Source organism: Urocampus carinirostris, chromosome 15, assembly GCF_059441175.1.
Source record: "Urocampus carinirostris isolate Australia breed hairy pipefish chromosome 15, RoL_Ucar_1.0, whole genome shotgun sequence".
NCBI classification, from domain to species: Eukaryota; Metazoa; Chordata; class Actinopteri; order Syngnathiformes; family Syngnathidae; genus Urocampus; species Urocampus carinirostris.
Window position 1 is genome coordinate 30003128 of NC_142363.1, and position 12756 is coordinate 30015883.

At 40.7% G+C, this 12756-nt stretch overlaps 1 protein-coding gene across 3 annotated transcripts in view; it reads left to right on the forward strand.

Annotated features, from left to right (window-relative positions):
* Positions 1-12756, forward strand: part of npas3 (neuronal PAS domain protein 3) — a 250733-nt gene that overhangs the window by 163442 nt on the left and 74535 nt on the right. For all 3 annotated transcript variants that reach the window (XM_088354313.1, XM_088354314.1, XM_088354315.1), the window contains one exon: positions 4958-5047. In XM_088354313.1, the coding sequence (XP_088210439.1) occupies positions 4958-5047 (90 nt within the window). The remainder of the gene's footprint in view (positions 1-4957; positions 5048-12756) is intronic.

The window sequence follows — 12756 nt, forward strand, 5'->3', positions numbered from 1 at the left end:
TTTGGGAGTTTTCTTTGATTTGTGTTATTGAGAAAGTGTTTGTGTGTGTTTTTGTCGTGTCTGAGAGTTTCCTGGGATTTGTGTTGTTGAGAAAATACTGTGTTATTAAGAAAATCCAAGTGTTTTAGTAGTGTGTGCGAGTTCCCTGTGTTTCTTGTTATTTCAAAAGTGCGTGTGTTTCAGTCGTGTCTGCGAGTTCCCCGTGATTTGTGTTAAGAAAATGCCTGTCTTTCAGTAGTATCTGAGAATTTTCTGTGATTTTTGTAATTGAGCAAGTGTTTGTTTGTGTTTTAGTAGTGTCTGAGAGTTTCCTGTGATTTGTGTTATTGAGAAAATGGGTGTTTTTTAGTAGTGTGTGAGAGTTCCCTGTGATCTGTGTCATTGAGAGAGTGTGTGTGTTTTTCAGTGGTGTCTGAGGATTATCTGTGATTTGTGTTATTGAGAAAGTTTCAGTAGTGTGCGCGAGTTCCCTGTGATTTGGGTTATTAAGAAAATGCCTGTGTTTTAGTAGTATCTGAGAGTTTTCTGTGACTTATGTTATTGAAAAAGTATATGTGTGTGTTCTAGTAGTTTCTGAGAGTTTCCTGTGAATTTGTTATTAATAAAATGTGAGTCTTTTAGTAGTCTGTGAAAGTTCCCTGCATTTTTTGTTATTTCAAAAGTGTGTTTCAGTAGTGTGTGAGAGTTTTCTGTGATTCGTGTTATTGAGAAGGTGTATGTGTGAAATGTATGTGCTAAAGCTAAGCTAATTCTTTTTTTGAACAGTGTGTTCGAATTACATAACTGTCGATCCTTGGTGCAACAATTAAAGCTGGGGTGCGTCGTTTGAAGTGTCTTTAAAAAGTTGAAAATGAAACATTTAGTCTTTTGAGTAATGGTTATTAATGCCTGAGTTCGAAGAGCCTTTACTCTTTATTTTCCATTGCGCCTATCTGCCTTTATCTTACTTTTATCAGGCAGAACAAACCCCAAAAAGATGAAAAAAGAAAAGTTTATTTAAGCCTCTTAGAAATGCATGCAAATCGTGTGTTACTCTGCCGCCATCTCCTGGCTTAAAGTCATGATTGCAGGCTCACGTTTCCAAATCCCACACCCCACCTTTAAGCAAAGACTACTCTAGCTAGTTATCTTTATCACTCACTTTTTTACATTAGCATCTCATGCTAAATTAGCACTTGTTCGAGCTATTCTTCAAGGTCATACTCTTTTATTTGACGCTTTTTTAAATGATCGTCGCATCGAACTGCGTAATCTGCAAGTCGCTAAAGCTAAGCTAACGCTAATGTTGTTTACTATCTGCCAGTCACACACTTAAAAGACAAGACGCACACTTCCACGCACACGCCTCGTGTGTCAGTGGGGATTCTGGTGTAATTACCGAGCTGGCTTGTGTGTTTTTGTGTGTCCGTGTGTGTTTTTGTGTGTCACTCGTCTTACTTAGCGCAATCATCTTATCTCGCCGTTGTGAGAAAGGTGCACACCTGCCGTGCGCGTGCACGTATGTGATAGCATGCGCCCGTGGAGTGTCACGGCATGATCTTGGCATAAATCCACCATTAGACACACTCCGCTGTGTTTTTGTGTGTTTGTGTTTGTGTGACACACACGCTTTAATAATGGATCGGATAGAATGGAATAGAACGCCTTTATTGTCATGACACAGAGTGTCATGAAATTCTAAGCTGCCCCGTATAGTGCACATATACACATAGAGCCGGCCCAAGGCATAAGCGAGCTAAGCGGCACCTTAGGGCCCCGCAACCACTAGGGGGGCCCCAAGAGTGTGTCCACTCAAAATTACTTCTACACAAAAACAACAAAAATACTACACAATAACTACAAAACTTAATATCAGATATAGTGCTTAAAAACAGGGACTTTATATATTATTTTGCTGTCGTTCTGAAAATGAAAAAAAAGTTGTATATTACTACAAAAATACGGCTACAGTAATACTACAGTACAAAATACTACTAGAGAATGATTCATTCCAAAAATACTAAAAAAAGACAACGACAGCAATAGTGAACAAATTCTACAAAAATATCACAATGGAAATACGACAAAAATTCTACAAAAATACTACAAATAATCTACAAAAATACTACACAATAACTACAAAACTGAATATCAAATATATTCCTTAAAAACAGGGACCTCATATATTATTTTGCTTTTGTTCTGAAAATGAAAATAAGTTATATATTACTACAAAAATATTGCTACAGTAATACTACAGCACAAAATACTACTAGAGAATTATTCACTCCAAAAATACTAAAAAAAGACAACGACAGCAATAGTGAACAAATTCTACAAAAATACCACAATGGAAATACGACAAAAATTCTACAAAAATACTACAAAAATTCTACAAAAATTCTACAAAAATTTTACAAAAATACTACAAAATTATTGCTTTGGAAATACATCAATTATACTGAAACATTAAAAAAAACAATACTATAATGTAAAAAAACTACCTGAGAAATATTACTCCAAAAATACTACGACAAGATGTGTACAACAGAAATACTGCAAATTTCACCCATAGCGATACTACAGAATTTATCCCATGAAAATATCACAAAGATAAAAAAACAGTAATACTACTACAGAAATACTACAGATATAACCAGGAATATAATTGAGTCAATTTTGGCAGAAAAGACCTTTTCTTGCTAGGAGTATTCTTTTATTTATCTTTCGTCGAATCGTTCGCTTCAAAACGCGTGTTTTCCTTGCCTTCGCGGTCTTCTGAAGAATTTCTCCGCCGTTTTTTCGTGCCGGAATTATTGCCGTTGTTATCACTTTCTGCATTATGTTTCGACTTATTATCGACCCTGAAGAAATGACCATTTTTTTGTTGATTTGCACCTAACACCAACTGTTTAATGTGCTCAATTTTTGCTTACATAGTTCAGTACCTTTGGGAAATTCTGTGTCAATATTAGCTTGTTACAGAACAGGAATGGAGACAGAACCCAATTGCGTTTGTTTACTCAGCTTTATTTAGAAGGAGGAAAGGACTTGCACCCACGATCCGACGATCACGGGTAGCAGATAGCTGGGAACGCGGAAGTGGCACTTCCGTGTCGCGCGAAAGCAGTGTCGAGAGCGAGAAAAACAGGTCGATGGCCGAGACGGAGGAGCAAAAAACATGAACGGGTCCAGAAAAGAGGTCGGCAACGGGGATCAGACGGAAAACAGGGCGGGATAGATTCAGGAGTCACAATAGCTTGCCTAGCGTGTAGCAAAGGTTCGCAGACGATCTGACTAATGTTGACAGGAAGGCGGGGGTTTAAGAAGAGTACAACAGCCAATCAGGGTCGGCGGACTCAGGTGCCCCGCATCAGTAATCATGACAGTGTTCAAAATGACGCTGAAGATTTGATGTCTTGAAATGGGATATCGTGGTACTGCATCATAAACAGAGTGATTTCCCATTCCGTTCAACAAAAAAACTAAACATCTTCCCATTCTTCCTGAAATGCCCTGTGTTCATCTTCATTTTTCCCTTTCGCTTTGCATTTTGCCATTTTGACCATGAGAGGAACAGTCTGCACGCTCATGAAATGTTTACTTAAATTCCCGGCATTAGACGTAACCTACGCAGATGATTGGTAGTCAGTTATGTGTCCGGAGCAGCATAAAAACAACAAATCTGCCAAATTCATTTCATAATATTATTTATTTTTTGTTATTAATTCTGATGGATTCAAGTGTGTTTTAAGAGGGGAGAAAAACTAAACATGAAACGAGGCAAAGAGCCACATTTACAGTGGAACCTCGGTTCTCGACCATAATCCGTTCCAGAACCCTGTTCGAAAACTGATTTGTTCTATCACCGAAATCATTTTTGCCATTAAAGATAATGTAAATCGTTTTAATCCGTTCCAACACCCTGAATGTTTACCTTGAATGTTTAACGGAAACATAAAGCTAACCCAGGCTAATCGTACGTCCGCGTTATCGTAATCTTCAGTATGAAAGATTACGCTAACATGAACGTGTAAAAGAAAAAAAAAATCAGGTCGTTTACAAGTCATTTAGCACCCGGGTCTCCACAACAAGGGATGAGCGGTTCATTTGAAAGGGGGCTCCGTTCCAACACCCTGAAAGTTGGGCTCCGTTCCAACACCCACATAAAGCTAACCCAGGCTAATCGTACGTTCGCGGTATCGTTATCTTCCGTACGAAAGATTACGCTAACATGAACGTGTACAAAAAAAAGGATAAAGAAAAGAATTATGGATAGGATTTCTTACCCTTGTGGTGGTCAGCAGAAGGCGCAGGTGGACCGCCGTTGCTTGCTTTATAGCACTCACTCCCTTAGCCACATCACTAGATTTCACAGCTTCTTTATTCTTTAGTATCGTACTGATCGTAGATTTAGCCATGCTGTATTCCCTAGCAAGATTAGACACTCGCACACCTCCTTCATATTTTGCAATTATTTCTTTCTTAAATGCAATAGTTGTACGCACTACTTTTCTTTTTTCACCTGTAGCAACTTTGCTGCTTGCACTGACTTTCTCCGGAGGCATAATAAGGGGCTAAAACACCCGTACGCCGCTCAGCATCGCACCCTAGCGTATGTGTAATGTAAGATCGAACATCAAACATTCCGGTTGTATCCAGCAACTCTGTTTGACTCTTCCTGTCTGCTTCTGTGAAGATCGAGTTCCACACTGACACAGTATAGGTCACCAGGCTCTCTATGGTGGAGCACTAGAAGATCACCAGCAGGCTTGTGCTCAGTGGTTCTTTTGGGGCACTCTCAGGAACTGTAGGTTCTGCTGGGCCTTTTTGACCAGGGCTGTCCTGTTGGTTGTCCACAGAGATGTGGACCTCCAGGAATTCCAATGGCTGCCTTCACTCCACACAATCACCGTTGATGTAGTATCAAATGGCGCATGAATGATATTCATAACGATACGCGTTTTTTGTGTTTCAGTCCCTGGATGGTTTCGTATTTGCACTAAACAAAGAAGGACGCTTCCTGTACATCTCCGAGACGGTTTCCATCTACCTGGGACTCTCTCAGGTAAGTCTATGCTGGCTATGTCCAACTCTTAGCCCATTCGGCCCGGCTACATCATTTTACATGGCCCATGAGAAGATGCTGAGAGAAGCACAAGAGAAAAACGAGCATCGGACAACGACCCGCAGTTTTAGATATGTCCACTGGATGTCGCCAAAGCTAGGCACCACTCACAAAAGACTCACTGTAACAGTATTTGCTGACTACCATTAAGAAATCAGAGAACATTTAGGAAATCCATCTCAATGTTATTTCACAAAAAAATAAAATTACGGATGCGCTATGTAAGAGGGCAATACGAGAAATACAAAATTAGAAGAAAATTTACTTGCAAACAGAATACAGCGACATCTATTGGTTAAATACACACTGTCCCTTAAAAATATATATTTTTTCCTGATATCATTGCGGATTAATCAAGAATTTCTCAACAATTTTGTCTTTGTGTCAAATCTTGAGTGACACGCACATTTTGATCATCGTCACTGCGCCTCCTGGTGGACAAAATTGGCAACAACTCATTTTGTAGATAAAAATTAAGTCATGTTCGCAACTGTATCGTTTTATGGGTTGGACTACCGCTTTCTGTCCCTTCATCTCCTAAAATCTGGTGTCCACATGAACAAGAAGCTCAGAATTTAGGAGATGATTTTAAAAAGTCTGCCTATTTTTTTTAATTTATTTATTACTTTTATTTTTTTTTTCAAAATTTGAACAAGAACAAAAAAATCTTCAATGGAGACTAGTATTTTACTCTATGGCAGCTTTATTTTGAAGTAAGACTTCATGTGTAAAAATAGGGTGCGAAATAAATAGTGTGGGCGATACTAGGAATTTTGCTATCCATCCCGTCAAAATAAAATAAATGTTCTATTTGTTTATGATCTACAATACAAACTTTAGCAATATAATAAAAATATACATATTACAATTACTGTTTATGAACAAAAGTCAAGACAATCAAACCAAAACAGTAGCAATGTAAAAAAAAAATACAAAAGTAAAATAATCCACATGGCAACTGTACCTTCCATTCCACAATAATTTCAAAATAAAGTCAAAGTGTCAATAGTGTAAAGAATACAATGAAACAACAACAAGAGTATAATTAAATAAAATACTTCGACAACAAGAACTGTTTTAGAACAAATATCAAGAGTGACTAGACAACTCAAATATTTTTCATTGCACAGTATTTTGAAAATAGGATGCAACTTGAAAATTACAGTACATATTTATTTTCACACTTCTGTCAATAGTATATATTATTTCACAGTTTTTTTCAACAAAAAGAGAAAAAAAAACAAATATTATTTTTGTGGGGATTTTTCTGGCTATTATTTTGAAAATCGTTAGGATTAAAACAAGTTATTATTTACCGCAATCAGTAAACGAATTTGCCTCTAGGTGTTGCTTGTGCGCCACCATATTTTTTTCCGAAGGATGCTAGAATTTCCCACACTGATAAAAAAAAATATTACTTTGAGTTCTTTGAGTTCTGATATTAATTACTAATCCCGAGAAAATGGATTCAATGAACCAGGCTGATTGAAAGAGGACACACAATTTATTAACACAGAGAATTATTGATAGGGGGTAAAAAGGGAAGGGGAAGAGCCAGAGATAGTGGGAGTTTTCGACCGCTGAAAGTTACTCGCCCAAAAGGAAAGTTTCCACTATAATGCTAGTTGATTTCGGGGGGATTCTCTTGTACAGAAAAAAACGCTCATTCCCAAGAACCAGCAAACTTGGAGTTAAATCCTTTTACTTGTTGTTGTGGAGAGATTTGGTCTCGTGCTCCGAATGGTTGCAACGTGTGGGCCAGGGACACTTGACCAGATCATGCCTCTTTGGGCGTGGTCTCAAATATTTAAGACCACCAGGATCAGATGACGGTGTTTGAAGTTGCTAAACTAGTTAGAAAGCCAAAGAAGTGAGACATTTGCGTAATGTTCTGTACTTAAGAAACATTATTTTATCAATACATAGCCTTGGATGTTTTAATTACATTCAAAACTTCATGTTATCGGTTTTCATTGTGGTACATGGTGAATTGGTACATTCGGGAACTGTCCAAAAGGGGACGCTGTAGTTCCATCCATTCCTTAGGGAATTATTTGAAACAAAGAAGGTGGATGTCATTTTTGTGCTGGGCTTATCAGCTCTACTGTTCATTTTTGCGCTTTCGTTTAGGGTTGTGATGGCCCTGGGGAAAAAACTGTCTGTGAGCCTGTTTGTCCTAGTTGTGTGGGATGTATAGTGCCCCCCAGAGGACAACAGATCAAAGAGATGGTGGCCAGGTTGCTAATTGTCTTCTGGACTGGAGAGCCACTGATGATCTTTTGGGCTGTGTTGATTACTCTCACAAATGAGCCTTTCATTTGATACCTTTTATTGAAACCGATACTTCGAATTACACATCTCTATCCATTTCTATTATCGCCCGAGCTCTCCAATCAGGGCTCGTTTAATTCCGTGGGCAAAGACGATTGTCAACAAAAACGATCTTCATTTACAATCTCATCAACCTTCTATTTGTCGGCGCGCGCTCGTAAGCTAGCTAACGAGTCGCGCTCGTCCCCGTCGATTCACTCTCCACTGACTCCGTTTAATGGAGGCCCCAAGGTCGAACTTTGACCTTGACGGGGCTAATATCTCGTTAGCAAAAGAGATGAGAGAGCGAGTGGGAGTGAGACGTCGATGAAAGCTTGTTATTTTTTGTTTGCAGTGCTAACATTTTGATAGCATAGAAAGAAATTTTTCTAGACGCTGGTGGAAAAAAAGATGGAGGAGACAAACTGGGGTCTGTGAATAATCTGGTCAGGAAGAGCCCCGATCTTCATTAAACCGCCATTTATACGGTATTAAATTCCGGGAGTAGCTTTGTAACCTGAAACGTTTGTAAGTAGAGACGCCTTTTGCATGTAAATGCGCTAATCCGTTCCAAGACCCGCAAAAGTGTGATATTTTTTAATACGTCCTAAAAGAGCAACAGAACATGGAACAAATTCATTTCATTCATGTAAAAAAAGACAGAGAATAAAGGAAATTATAAAAATATTTATTTACCTTTCATATGGCTACTTTGTGTACTTGTCCTCAGCAGTGTTTTTTTTGCCTCGCGTTCCTTGAAAAACTGATCCAAAGACATCTGCTTTTATTTGCTTTTGATATTCCGTCATTATAAGGAGCGATAGCCTGACCTGTCAACACTTTATCTGGGTAATTCCTTTCCACAAATTTCGGGTTTCATGGATTTTGCCTAAATATTTTTAAATTGGGCTGATGGAATGATTGCTGCATCCTCCTCCTTGTTGTCTCTGAACTCCTTCCGCGCGGCGGTGTGTGTTTTCATACCTTTCTATTTTCTCTTGCTTTTTTCCGATGGCCAGTAAAAGTCTCTTCCTCTTCCTTTCCCCCTTGTCACTTTTCTGCATGTCTTTCTGGGGGTCAATTGTGAATGATAGGTCCTTGTAACGGTACTATCCAGTAGACTGTTTACAGAGCGTGAAGGGGACACGAAGGGCATGCTGTGATTCACGCACATGCACCATGTGCCAGGTAGAACTCCGGGAGCAGTAAATTGGCAGTGTATTTGTGACTTTTTATCCGAAAACGCCTTTGTAACAAGAGGCAATATTTGTAACCTGAAACTTCTGTATGTCGAGACATTTGTAAGTATGGTAGCACTCTTTCAGTATGTAACAGTCGTCATCACTACTGGACATCTCTCGTAAAAACATCTTCAAGTTCGGTTAGGACTGATAACTCCTACTTGCCGTAATGGTTTTCCACAATAATGAACAATGAGTTTTTTTATTTCTAAGGAGCGCCCTCTTGTGGTAATATCGTAGTATCGTATCCATCTATCTGTCTGTCTGTCTGTCTGTCTGTCTGGCTGGCTGGCTGGCTGTCTGTCTGTCTGTGTCGGACGGACGGACTGTCTAATGTTATTGTCTGTCTGTCTGTCTGTCTGTCTGTCTGTGTCGGACGGACGGACTGTCTAATGTTATTGTCTGTCTGTCTGTCTGTGTCGGACGGACTGTCTAATGTTATTGTCTGTCTGTCTGTCTGTCTGTCTGTCTGTGTCGGACGGACGGACTGTCTAATGTTATTGTCTGTCTGTCTGTCTGTCTGTCTGTCTGTGTCGGACGGACGGACTGTCTAATGTTATTGTCTGTCTGTCTGTCTGTGTCGGACGGACGGACTGTCTAATGTTATTGTCTGTCTGTCTGTCTGTCTGTCTGTGTCGGACGGACGGACTGTCTAATGTTATTGTCTGTCTGTCTGTCTGTCTGTCTGTGTCGGACGGACGGACTGTCTAATGTTATTGTCTGTCTGTCTGTCTGTCTGTCTGTCTGTCTGTGTCGGACGGACGGACTGTCTAATGTTATTGTCTGTCTGTCTGTCTGTCTGTGTCGGACGGACGGACTGTCAAATGTTATTGTCTGTCTGTCTGTCTGTGTCGGACGGACGGACGGACTGTCTAATGTTATTGTCTGTCTGTCTGTCTGTCTGTCTGTCTGTCTGTGTCGGACGGACGGACTGTCAAATGTTATTGTCTGTCTGTCTGTCTGTGTCGGACGGACGGACTGTCTAATGTTATTGTCTCTCTGTCTGTCTGTCTGTCTGTCTGTCTGTCTGTCTGTCTGTCTGTCTGTCTGTCTGTCTGTCTGTGTCGGACGGACGGACTGTCTAATGTTATTGTCTGTCTGTCTGTCTGTGTCGGACGGGCGGACTGTCTAATGTTATTGTCTGTCTGTCTGTCTGTCTGTGTCGGACGGACGGACTGTCTAATGTTATTGTCTGTCTGTCTGTCTGTCTGTCTGTGTCGGACGGACGGACTGTCTAATGTTATTGTCTGTCTGTCTGTCTGTCTGTCTGTCTGTCTGTGTCGGACGGACGGACTGTCTAATGTTATTGTCTGTCTGTCTGTCTGTCTGTGTCGGACGGACGGACTGTCAAATGTTATTGTCTGTCTGTCTGTCTGTGTCGGACGGACGGACGGACTGTCTAATGTTATTGTCTGTCTGTCTGTCTGTCTGTCTGTCTGTCTGTGTCGGACGGACGGACTGTCAAATGTTATTGTCTGTCTGTCTGTCTGTGTCGGACGGACGGACTGTCTAATGTTATTGTCTCTCTGTCTGTCTGTCTGTCTGTCTGTCTGTCTGTCTGTCTGTCTGTCTGTCTGTCTGTCTGTGTCGGACGGACGGACTGTCTAATGTTATTGTTTGTCTGTCTGTCTGTGTCGGACGGGCGGACTGTCTAATGTTATTGTCTGTCTGTCTGTCTGTCTGTGTCGGACGGACGGACTGTCTAATGTTATTGTCTGTCCGTCTGTCCGTCCGTCCAATGTTATTCTCTCTGAAATATCGAAACTTGCACCCGTTACCTCTCCTGGTGAATGTAGCAACGGTTATTCTAGTTCAAATTTAATGTTTTTGTTTTAAATTATCTCAAAATCCAAATGTTTGAAGCATGGAATTTAGTGTGTATACTTTTTGAAGATTAGCCTTCCTCGTTTAAGACTTTTGTCCATGATCAAACGCCTTCGTGAAAATTTTCTCGAGCGGTCGCCCATTTTCCCGCCACCGCCATTTCGCCCCCACGCGGCGTAATCATTAGCGGCAAAAACAAGATGGAGGACGAGGGGACGTTTGATGAAACGTCCCCGTTGCTAACACGTGAGCACAGACGCGCTAATCGCACGCTAAGCGCTACGTCGGCTAGCGCGCGATAAAAGCCAAAGAACAAGATAAGCGTGGCATGCTTGGGGGACCCGTGTGACAATTAATCAATTATTTGATAGACATCATCAATCAATGCCGGAGGTGGAATTAATCCAGGGGGTGAGGAAGTTGGGGGAGCCGGTGGGGGGGTTATTTTTTTTGACGAGCTTTCCTTTTTAATTGACTGAAGCGATTGTTCGTCGCCTCACGTCACCTGATACTTATGCACAACAAAATCCGACTTTGATTTTAAGTTGGATATGGCTACTTTGTGTACTGGTCCTTAGCAGTGTTTTTTTTGCCTCGCGTTTCTTGAAAAACTGATCCAACGACGTCTGCTTTTGTCGGCCTTTGACATTCCGTCATTTTAAGGAGCGATATCCCGACCTGTCAACACCTTTTCTGGGTAGTTCCTTTCCAGAAATTTTAGATTTCATAGATTTTGCCTAAATATTTTTAATTTGGGCTGATGGAATGATGGCTACATCCTCCTCCTTGTCGTCTCTGAACTGCTCCTGCCCAGCGGTGTTTTTTTTTCATCCATTTCCATTATCTCTTGCTTTGTTCCAATGACCAGTAAAAGTCTCTTCCTCTTCTTTTCTACTTGTCCACTTTTCTACATGTCTTTCATGGGGTCGATAGTGAATGATAGCTTCTCGTAGCGTTAGTATGCCGTAGACTGTTTACAGAGTTGGAAGGGGACACGAAGAGCATGCTGGGATTCATCCACATGGACCAGGTGCCAGGTAGAACTCCGGGAGCAGTAAATTGGCAGTGTATTTGTGACTTTTTATCCTAAAACGACTTTATAACCAGAGGCAATATTTGTAACCTGAAACTTTTGTATGTCGAGACATTTGTAAATAGAGGTAGCACTCTTTCAGTACGTAACAGTTCCCCACAACAATGAACAATGAGTTATTTTAGCTTTCCTTTTTAATCGACTAAAGCGATTGTTCTTCGCCTCACGTCATATGATACTTATGCACAACAAAATACGACCATTTTATTTTAAGTTGGAGAATTGTATTTGTTTTCCAGTACCTGTCGTCCCGGGGTCGCCATTATACGAGGTTGTCACCGACGATGATGATGGGTAGACGAGGAAGGAGCCACTTAATTGAGCCTTCCCGGTGGACCTCCTCGCACACACATTCATATTTGATGACTCTCGAGCTAGCGTGTCGTTACGACGGAAAGGGGTCTCCGACAAGTCCTGGAGAATCCACGAGGCTATAATTCCGCTTTTATTTTGACATTACCGACTTCATGAGAAGCAGCGGTGCGCACAAATCGACGTAATGTGGTGCTAAAGCTCAAGGCCTTCTAATTTAGTGCAAAGAGTTACCAGTTTGATGCGCGTGACTAAGATAAGAACCGTATTCAGTCATGATGCTATTACATTGTTATTACTATGTTATTACCAGGTTATAACAATAATGGTTGCGCACTATTTTGGGGGGGGGTGTTTCCCTTTTTTGGAAGGGTCATTGGCACTTGAGAATGGAAAACCCAAAGAGTAAGACTGACTTAAGATGGGGACTAAAATGGTGTTGATATTTAATATTGTTCGATATCGGAGTCAACCAATTCAAAGTGCTGAGTCAGCTTTTTGGAGCATTTTTCACATCAAGGGTAACCTACCTGACTGCTAGTGAAATATGGTGGTCATATCTGAAAATGCAGATTCAACAAAACCAAAAGTGCTGAGACTAATTTTTGAGCAACTTTCGCATCTAGGGTAACCAGTCAGTGGGCTACTTAGAATTTCTTAGGGGGCTATAAGGGGCCTGCTTTAATTTTGACAGCACTAATTAAGTAAGAGGCAGTGCTGCACACAAATAGACATAATGTGGTGCTAAAGCTCCTGCTCTTCTGTCTTAGTGGAAATGGCTACCAGTTCGATGTGTTTCTACAATAAAAATGTATTGTGAATTTCCCTTCGGGGATGAATAAAGTATCTATCTATCTATCTATCTATCT